At 45.9% G+C, this 9,085-nt stretch overlaps 8 protein-coding genes across 8 annotated transcripts; 7 read left to right on the plus strand and 1 right to left on the minus strand.

The window, feature by feature from the left end:
* Positions 1-374: 374 nt before the first annotated feature.
* Positions 375-1,223, plus strand: PHALS_06686 (voltage-dependent anion-selective channel; the record flags this gene model as incomplete). The annotated part of the gene is made up of 1 exon (XM_024720019.1): positions 375-1,223. The coding sequence occupies one exon, from the start codon at positions 375-377 to the stop codon at positions 1,221-1,223; it is 849 nt and encodes a 282-aa protein (XP_024585260.1).
* A 199-nt stretch (positions 1,224-1,422) lies between these two features.
* On the plus strand, positions 1,423-2,406 carry PHALS_06687 (Nuclear distribution protein NUDC; the record flags this gene model as incomplete). Its single annotated transcript, XM_024720020.1, has 3 exons — positions 1,423-1,557; positions 1,630-1,828; positions 1,898-2,406. The coding sequence occupies 3 exons, from the start codon at positions 1,423-1,425 to the stop codon at positions 2,404-2,406; spliced, it is 843 nt and encodes a 280-aa protein (XP_024585261.1).
* A 150-nt stretch (positions 2,407-2,556) lies between these two features.
* Positions 2,557-3,304, plus strand: PHALS_06688 (uncharacterized protein; the record flags this gene model as incomplete). The annotated part of the gene is made up of 4 exons (XM_024720021.1): positions 2,557-2,665; positions 2,733-2,797; positions 2,899-3,085; positions 3,150-3,304. 4 exons carry the CDS (start codon positions 2,557-2,559, stop codon positions 3,302-3,304), a joined length of 516 nt encoding a protein of 171 aa, XP_024585262.1.
* Positions 3,305-3,394: 90 nt separating this feature from the next.
* On the minus strand, positions 3,395-4,103 carry PHALS_06689 (iron-sulfur protein; the record flags this gene model as incomplete). The annotated part of the gene is made up of 5 exons (XM_024720022.1): positions 3,395-3,478; positions 3,543-3,607; positions 3,669-3,746; positions 3,807-3,888; positions 3,969-4,103. The coding sequence occupies 5 exons, from the start codon at positions 4,101-4,103 to the stop codon at positions 3,395-3,397; spliced, it is 444 nt and encodes a 147-aa protein (XP_024585263.1).
* An 891-nt stretch (positions 4,104-4,994) lies between these two features.
* On the plus strand, positions 4,995-5,312 carry PHALS_06690 (uncharacterized protein; the record flags this gene model as incomplete). Its single annotated transcript, XM_024720024.1, has 2 exons — positions 4,995-5,199; positions 5,272-5,312. 2 exons carry the CDS (start codon positions 4,995-4,997, stop codon positions 5,310-5,312), a joined length of 246 nt encoding a protein of 81 aa, XP_024585264.1.
* Positions 5,313-7,207: 1,895 nt separating this feature from the next.
* Positions 7,208-7,594, plus strand: PHALS_06691 (CRN-like protein; the record flags this gene model as incomplete). Its single annotated transcript, XM_024720025.1, has 1 exon — positions 7,208-7,594. The coding sequence occupies one exon, from the start codon at positions 7,208-7,210 to the stop codon at positions 7,592-7,594; it is 387 nt and encodes a 128-aa protein (XP_024585265.1).
* Positions 7,595-7,644: 50 nt separating this feature from the next.
* Positions 7,645-8,067, plus strand: PHALS_06692 (uncharacterized protein; the record flags this gene model as incomplete). The annotated part of the gene is made up of 1 exon (XM_024720026.1): positions 7,645-8,067. The coding sequence occupies one exon, from the start codon at positions 7,645-7,647 to the stop codon at positions 8,065-8,067; it is 423 nt and encodes a 140-aa protein (XP_024585266.1).
* Positions 8,068-8,232: 165 nt separating this feature from the next.
* PHALS_06693 (Tyrosine-protein kinase, active site) lies at positions 8,233-8,995 on the plus strand (the record flags this gene model as incomplete). Its single annotated transcript, XM_024720027.1, has 2 exons — positions 8,233-8,572; positions 8,634-8,995. 2 exons carry the CDS (start codon positions 8,233-8,235, stop codon positions 8,993-8,995), a joined length of 702 nt encoding a protein of 233 aa, XP_024585267.1.
* Between the last annotated feature and the right edge of the window lie 90 nt (positions 8,996-9,085).

Here is a 9,085-nt window from a genome sequence, read left to right on the forward strand (position 1 = left end):
AATCTCTGTGCGTGTTAATGCCAGTGCCTTCTCTGTCCAAGGTGCACGGCAGCCTGCACACCCTGGCACATAATCTTAGATCACAATACGTTACGTACATCTTAACAACTTCTCTACAACCAATTAGTTGTTTTCCATGAGTGTTATTACGCACGCTACTGCCAAATTTAAGAGTCTCCACCAAATAGATATAATTTGCTGGTGGTAAAAAACCGGTGCTACGCTTGATCTAATTTTCATGTATTTATTAGTGCATTCGTACAATAAAAAAGGGGAACAGCAAATCGTATGTATGATGGCAGTCCCCCCAACTTTCGCAGGCATTAGCGAATAAATCAGCAATTAATTGTTTGTCCCTCTTCGACTCGTGTAGGATGGTTATGCTGTACAAGGACATCGCCAAGACGGCAGAAAATGTGCTTCGAGACGATTATGACTTCTCGCGCAAGCTAAAGATTAAGACCACGGCCTCCAACGGTGTCTCATTTACGACAGAGGGTGAAATGGTCAGCAACAAGGCTATTCTGGCCAAACTGTCGGCTTCCTTTAAGCACGAAAACAGTGGTGTTGTGTTTAAAAAGCTCCAGGTGACCACGCACGGCCGTCTGATTACTGAAGCTGAGCTGCCCAATATCTTTACGAGGGGTCTCAAACTCACCGCCAAGATCGAGGATGGCTCGCTTGCCAAAAGTGTTCACGCTAAGCGTATTGGCGTGTTTGGCTGGGAGTATCAGCATTCAAAATACTCCGTAGATGGTGCAATTGACATTGGCTCGACTACAATCAGCAAATCTGCTGTTTACAGCTTTGACAATGTGCTGGTTGGTGCCCAAGCAGCATTTAACTATGAGAAGTCGGCAGTCGTGGACCACAATGTAGCCCTGAGTTATCGTGGCAGCGACTTTACGGCTACGTTGCATACGAAAAAAAAGTTTAACGTACTTTCGGGCTCATTCCACCACCATCTGTCTTATGACACTGTCTACTCGGCGCTCTTCAACTATGATTTAAAATCAGGTCAAAACACACTCAGCGTAGGAGGCCGCTACAATGCTGACAGGCTGACCACTTACGCTGGTAAGGTGGAGTCGAATGGCCACGTATCCCTGGCTTTGATCCAGAAGATTCGCCCCTATTTGGCACTCACCACTAGCGCTCGCGTGGACGTCAAGAACTTTGACGGCGACGCGCACAAATTTGGCATCGGCCTCACTTTGGGCTAAACACAGACATCATAGGCTATGTAGACGTGGATTGCCATTGGTTTGGATCATTTTGGTGGACGAGCATTAATGTTGCCGGAATACCTACAACGTCACTTTAATACACTTCGCCTTTGCCTTTTGTACCCTAATCTACTATCATAATCGAATCTTTCATTACACAACGTTGTAAATTCTTGGCTGACAAAGCGACGCTAGAATGACCGAGACAGACCGCTTCGATAGCATGCTGTTAACTATCGCACAGTCTCAGCGCGGCATCGAGCCGCTGTTGGACACGGTATTCTCGTTCCTGCGGCGCAAAACTGACTTTTTCTCGGGAGCTGAGCCACAGGTAGTCGAGGACACGATCCTTAAGTGCGTACGTAAGCAGGCAGCGTTGGCTGAAAAAGATCGTTTCCAAAAGAAGCAGCAGGAAGCTGAGAAGCGACGAAAGCAAGAGGAGAAAAGGCAAAAGAAGGAGAAAGAGGAGCAACAAGCTAGCGTGCCGCGTTTTGAAGAGATTACGGACGACGAAGCAAAAGAGGCCACACCCGAATCAGCGTCATCTCAGAAGGCAGGCACGACGACGAAAGGAGATGATGATGAGGAAGATAGTGGACCGCGTAAGTGCTTTTTATGGATCTAAATAACTATCGCTTGACGTGGTATTGCCAACTATACCTGTAATGTAGCACTTGTGGGCAACGGAGGCCAAACTGACAAGTATGTGTGGACACAAACGCTGCAAGAGGCACAAGTCAACTTTGCAGTCCCTGAAGGCACCAAGTCTCGTCAAATTGACGTAGATATTCGAGCTAAAAAGCTCCGAGTGGGTCTGCGAGGCGGCGAGACATTTGTGGATGGATCGCTGTACAACAAGGTGAAGGTAGATGATAGTTTCTGGACGTTGGAGGATGGCAATCGCATTTGTGTCTATCTCCAGAAAGACAACCAGATGGAATGGTGGAAAACCATTATCCAGGGTGACGCGGAAATTGACACACAAAAAGTGCAGCCAGAGAACTCAAAGCTTGATGACCTGGACTCGGACACCCGTCAAACAGTTGAGAAGATGATGTTTGACCAGCGTCAAAAAGCGATGGGACTCCCGACGAGTGACGATATGCAAAAGCAGGATATTCTGCAAAAGTTTATGGCGCAACACCCTGAGATGGATTTCAGCAAAGCCAAAATTAACTAGGTGGTGGAAAGCGGCGAAAGCCAATTTTTTGGGGCTACCAAATATACTTCTCAAGAATTTCATCCTTTGTTACTGTTTCTATTTTGTGCGCTTATGAATTCATTATAAAAATACTGCAGGCATATACAGACTGATTCAAAACCTATCAAGATGTCTACTAGCCGTCACCATGTCGTGTCCGTCGTGCTTGGTTCTGATGCGACTCAATACGAAAGCAGCAGTACTGCTATGAATCAATTTGCTGGCAAAAGAATTGCAGGTTTGACGATGACAGCCACAGAAAACGTTAACAAAGAATGTCATGTTCAGTTTGGCGAGCCTGGCAGCAAGAGAGACTTTTCAACTTCTAGCAAGCTCGCAGATCCAGCTGGGGGAGTACAGAGATATAAAGGTGAGCTATTAGCGGAAGCCAAGGAGATGCTTCTGCGCACATCTTCTTGCTTTGGCAAGGATATCGTGCCTTATATATCTTCAACGCACTTGGCTATGCAGTGGGATAAAAAGAAAGTGGAGGAATCCATCAGGCTACGAAATGAAATTCGAGCTCGAACGGGCCCGCAAATAACTCGAGGCATGTCATACGACGATGACATCGAGTATGTTTCGGAAGCAAAAAGTTCCTTTAAAAACCAGTTTGAGTTGTATAAGCCATCAATAATGGCGGCGACGGTGAAGAACGGTAGGATGTGTCTGTATTATGAAGCTACTCGCCAATCAGCTAATTTCTAGAGACTTCTGTGTAGATCTGAGTGCAACTCACTTTTCAATGGGGCATGAGAAACTGGACTACAAAACTTCAAATTACATCAAGCCCATGTCTTCCGAACAGTTTGCGGCTTTTTCCATAAAGCCTCCGCCTACTCACGATCTTAAAATGTCAAATGTCGTAATTTCATAGCTAGGCACTCCGATGCACTGATGCATATATGTGCTGCGAGAGTTTGAATAGTGTATCGAGTATATTATCGCGCTTCTTTATAACGCTAAATTACACGTTAAAACTTTCACCGCACCCACAGCTACCCTTAGCGTTTGGATTTTCAAAAACAAACTCTGACGAGACTGGAGTTACCTAAATAGAAAGTATCAGATCACCTCGTAAGCAATGAAACACCAATAATATAAGCTAATTCTACCTGAAAGTCCATTGTCGTACCAACCACGTGAAATAAAGCTTTGGGTTCCACAAAGACGCGTACACCTATGCGACAACAATGTCAACATGCTTGTTTGTTTTTCCACCAACCAAAATCACAAATCACCATTCTTGTTCACCTCCTCCTCCAAATTCTCTTTCTTTTCTGCGTAGTTCATTGTATACGATAACCCATTGCATCCGCCTGTAATCGTATAAAAATCAACTTCTACAAACGATATAGAGACGCATAAATAATTCGTACGCGTTTTGACACCAAGCCTTATCCCAATTGCGTCTGGCTTATTCACCAGCAACTCCTTAATACGTGTTGCGGCTGCATCCGTCTGTGGTCATAAAAAACAGCGATGTAAGCATTTGCACATATCACAATATAAAGACTATACCACAAAGCTTATAATCGCACAAGTTTCAAAGGTGGCGGAAGCTCTCGCAAGCGTCGTCGTGTGCTTGGTGTAACAGTCTCCGCCACGGTTGATAGCTGCCGCGGTGCGCACACGATACTGAAGCGCGTTGGAAAACGGAGAAGAAATGACATCATGAAGTTAATCTGTTGATTTTGGTTAATTGAAACAGATTAAAAACATCAAGAGCCAAAATTATTTAAATTAGAAATTCATTATTCGAAACAGCCGATGATATAAAAATCAGCATATCTATATACTTTTCTTCGACCCCCAAATTTAGATGAGTTTCAAAAGAAGCGTCAACTTGAATAAAAATATACACATATAAACATTGGTAAGGTGAACAAACACACAAAGGTTTGGTTGTGAATAAACAGTCGGATTGTTATCAAACACACATTGGTTTACTTGTGAACAAACACATATTGACTTGGTCGCAAACATACACACATCAGCTCTCCTGTAGGTAAAGCTGTCTATATTATACTAGGTGCCTACTCGACTTACCTAACATTTATTGTAGCTAAGTATAATGAACATATGTAGATGCCTTTAAGTTGTATGAGCACAGCTTTTTAGACTTATCTTTTGAAACCTATCATAATTCATAAAATGTGCGGCATGAAAAGTTTATGGTTATGTGGCTAAACTTGTTCTGCTATGGTTGGAGTCAGGTATTGTAGTTTTGAAAGGGGAACCTTGTGATGATGCTTGGGTGTTGCTTGGATGGAGCAAGTATTTGTGTCATTCCTTGAAGATGTTCATTTTAAATTTTTGTGCTAGACCGAACAAGAAATTAGGATGTAAGCGTGTAATACACTTTAGTGACACGAAAAGTGGCATTATCGCCAGTCAACTTTGTCAGTGGGTATCAAGTCGTTCATGTTCCCTCGACTTCAGCATGCACAATGTCGGCCCTTTAGACGATACCATGTGCACCGCTGATATTGAAATACATCTGGATATAGAAACGAAGGCGTTGATGTTGGGATAGTCGCGGGTTGGTGAGCGTTATCGGAAGGGACATGCCTGAAGTTGGTAGTGAGATTGATTTGAAGGGGGTTGAAGAAATCGATGTGCGCGGTAGGGAAAAGGACGAGGGACAAAAGTGTGAAGACGCAAAACTGACGCAACCTAATCCATCGAATACCCGTCGTGTCGCTGCGGTCACTTCTGGGTCAGATATTTGGCGGCATGCCCAAGAAGACTTGCGTAAAATTCGTGAGCGCGGTAAAAGTCATGTGAAAAGTCTGTGAGATGAAGCCGAGCAAATTGACGTGTTCGCTGAGGTGGAGAAACTAGTTGATCAATATACGGTTGGGGATGGTCGTGTGCAGTACTAAGCGAAGTGGAAAATGCGTCAAAGAGCAAAAATTTGTACCCTAGGTCGTCAGTAAACGATGCTTCTGGAGTACCGGATCGGAAAAGAGAAGTTGATAAGTACTACGAAGCACTGATAGACCAACCACTTCTTAGACAAGATTAAAGCGATAAGCGCGCGCCTAGAGGCGTTTTCGAAGTTAGAAAATGCTCTTCTTGAACCCCTACAGCAAAAGCCGTCGGCGTCGACCGCATCCATGACGCCACCGTCGACGACGGATGACTCCTTCCGACCAAGGCCGCTCATGGTGAGTGTTTAGATTTTCAGGTGTAAGGATGAAGAGAATCTTCTACTCTGGGTGAGATAGGCAGAGATGGCTATGGCATCAGTGATGCTCCAAACAAGCAACAGCGCGTAGCGCTAGCTATACCCAAGCCCGGAGACCGAGCGCGATAATGGGCACTAAGATGAAGTACTTTGATTAAAGCGGCATTTCTTCTGGACGGAGCTGAAGCTGCAGCTTTTGCGAGTGTTCTCGCCGCCTAACTAGGCATATTGCGTGCGATCGCGTTTTCATGCCGCCCGACAGGAGTAGGTGAGCTTTATCCAAGAGTTGTAAATTCTCATTGCCGGGACCATCTCCCCTCCCAAAGGCGGTCACAGTGACCGTTTGTATGGAGGGCTTTCGCACAGGCGTGGCCAGAATGGAAGTCTTCTGTGTACATTTATCTTCTTTTGAAGAAGCGGTAAATGTTGTATTGAACGCTGAACTTAACCTTAAGTCGGCACGACTTGGTCGGAATGCGCACCCTCATAGCGTCGAGCGGGTCGAGCCGATGGATCTCAGCTATGGTTGGAGAATTGAGGAAGATCTCCGAGCTTTCGTGCAGCGTTTACGGTGTTTTGGCTCGTCACCTTCGGACTGGCTGTCCCCTGCGCAAGGCGCGTAAAGGTCATCGAACCGACGTCCTGCTTCTCACCAGTCTGATTTGTCGCGGGGAACGAGAACATCCAGATGGCGCGAGGCGCCCTACTGGGGAAAACTGAGTTCTGTTGAGCTTCAAAGAGGTTGAGGGCAGCAGGGCCCAGCGCTGAAGATCTCCGTGCTCTTGAACACAAAACGTGTATGCAAGCCGGGCTTGCTGGTCGTAACAGAAACCGCGAAGGAGCTTGGCTTAAACGAATAAGTCTTTGAAAAATCCTGATCGATTGCGAGGAGTTAAACAATTATGTTCGACGCTTCACGATCAAAGAAAGTTAGCTGTATGCTGGGACGCTGGAAGCGCGGTTGAGTGACACCGTCACTGTTCGCTGAGCGACGGGGACTTGTGTTACTGTGCCGAGAGCCTCTGGGGATCTCGGTGTCAAGTTCCTTGACTTAGATAGCGTGAAACGCTGTCTAGTCTTAGACTTGGATTCTAGTCATGCCCTTATCCTTGATGTGGCATGGTTGGAACACCGTGTGCCATGGATGGATCGAAAGTCTAAGACCTTAGGCGCTTCGCGAACGTCACTTGGTGGAGCTTTGGTGAGTCATGAAACTACTTCTGCTAGGAGCTAGGATTGATCAAGTTCATCAACAGATTTGATGTGCAGAATGCAATGATCACCATAAATTTCTTTGATTGACTTGATCGTCGCTGGATCATCAATTGCAGCTTCAGCAACTTAAAGGTTTGACAACTGCAGGTTCAGCGCTGGCTGATACTGCGCATGATGTCGGCACCAATCCCCTTTTAAGCCTCACTGTTGGCTCGTCTTTGGATGTATTTCGTGAAGATGTACTTACACAGTTTATTATTTCTATACATTCATGTTTATCGCCTCACGAAACCCTCACTATTTTTTTGATTTCTAAATATTAAGAAATATATTCGTCAAAGTCAGTAGAAATATTTAGAGAGATCTGATTAGTTTATGTTCTTCAAGTTGCCTGCCAAATGCAATGAAGTCGTTGACTTGTGTGGTCGTTGGAGGCGGGAACGTCTTCGGGGTGATATAAACGACAGTCAAAAAGTATGGGAGCTGAAGAAGATTATTAAAGATGCGAAGATGTACAGCTTTCCTTCGGACCAATTAACGTTGTACGTCGCGAAGAAGAGCGGCAGCTGGCTTAAGACGGACGATCCTGATGTGACGATGTTGGAGAATGATGACGTTCCCATAGGAATCATCAATAAGAAGGAAAACAAAATGGATCCAAGTTATCGTGTACGCAACACAGTTTTCGGTTTGCCCAATGAAGACGCCGCTGCAGATGGTGAAAAACCACGTGCTAGTGAAAGTACCAGAAGCTACGGTTGAACTACCCACGGACAAATTTGATGTGGAGCGACAGCGAGTTGAGCATAAATATGTCGCTGGCGGAGTTATGGGAACACTCGGAGTTGCAACTGACAGCATTGCCTGCTCCACACCAGCTGGTAGAGCTCCTCCAGAAGCCATTGCCGTTCAAGCTAATGCTGCGCGATCCGGTGGCTGCCGGTGGTGTCTTCATTCCGGATGGTCCACTCCTTACATGCCCGGATCTTGCGCTGATGATGGACAATATTCTGTATATGTGTATCTCTCCACCTGAAGGAAAAGCGTCGGAGAACTCATGGCGAGAGTACTATAATGCATTGCTTCGGATTTCAAACTCTCTGTGCCGCGACAGGGGCTTCAGATTTCGAGGATTCAGAAATCTCGCAGATAAAACAGAAACTACTATTCTACGAAAGCGACCGGACTATATCTTCCTGTACAAGGGACTCGTCTTGATGCGTGGAGAAGAATAAAGTTCTAGTGCCAATATCCACGGTACGAGGGGACTTAACTACCAAGATGCGCCGGTGGAACGTGATGTTTTATAGAGGTCTCCCGTACATCTTGGGTTACGCTACATCCGGGATGATATACAAGTGGTGGCAATCGAAAGATCCGACGGACCGTTTCGCGCAACTATGATTGTTGAGTTCAGCGTCTTAGAGGATAGAGCTGGAGCTTTGAAAATACTTTACAACTTGGCGTTGTTGCTCCACCAGATGGCCAAATTGACGAAGCGATCATATGCGTGTGATCTGGAGCCATTCGTACCCGATGAAAACGAGAAACGGAAGATCGTGCTGTTGGATGGTTCAATCGAACGGACGATTAAACATACACAGAGCGGTGGTGAAATGGACGTTGAGCGACTCAAAAGCGTATACGAGACTCTGCGAGGATTAGACGAAGGCAGCCCCATCACACATCTGCAAACCGTGGAAAAATTGAACCTGATGCAAGACGGGCGGATTATCTCCGGTTGGTTATCTGCGGCTTTTTTTTGACGAGTTGACCGAGTGGTTGCAACATATGCTGACAGCGTTGAAGTATTGGCATGGATGCGGGTACTGCCACGGTGATATTCGATGGCGTAACATCGTGTTAGTGCCGACCTCTGGTCTCAGCTATTGGGTGTTGATCGATATGGACGAGTCGCTTCAACCCGACACAACGACTATTCACTGGAACCATCGGTATCATGGCCAGAAATTACGAATCCAGCACGACTTGTGTCAGCTTGGTCAGCTGATGGAAAAGCTACCCTTTGAATTTTCTGGCGATCTGAAGACCATGCAAGCGATGCTTCTATCGGCGGTAGATACCCGAGAGTTGACGGCGGAAGTTGCGCTTACAATGCTGGAGGCGTACATTCGATCTAACGGCTTTCCAAACCGGTTCTAAAATGATGTCGTACTTACTGGAGCTGCTGTCGTACTTTTCAATTTGCCGGCTATCCCACAAGTTGAATTCAAGAAGCCTCTCCCAGCTCTC

This window comes from Plasmopara halstedii (genome assembly GCF_900000015.1).
Source record: "Plasmopara halstedii genome assembly, contig: Scaffold_3060, whole genome shotgun sequence".
Classification (NCBI taxonomy): domain Eukaryota; phylum Oomycota; class Peronosporomycetes; order Peronosporales; family Peronosporaceae; genus Plasmopara; species Plasmopara halstedii.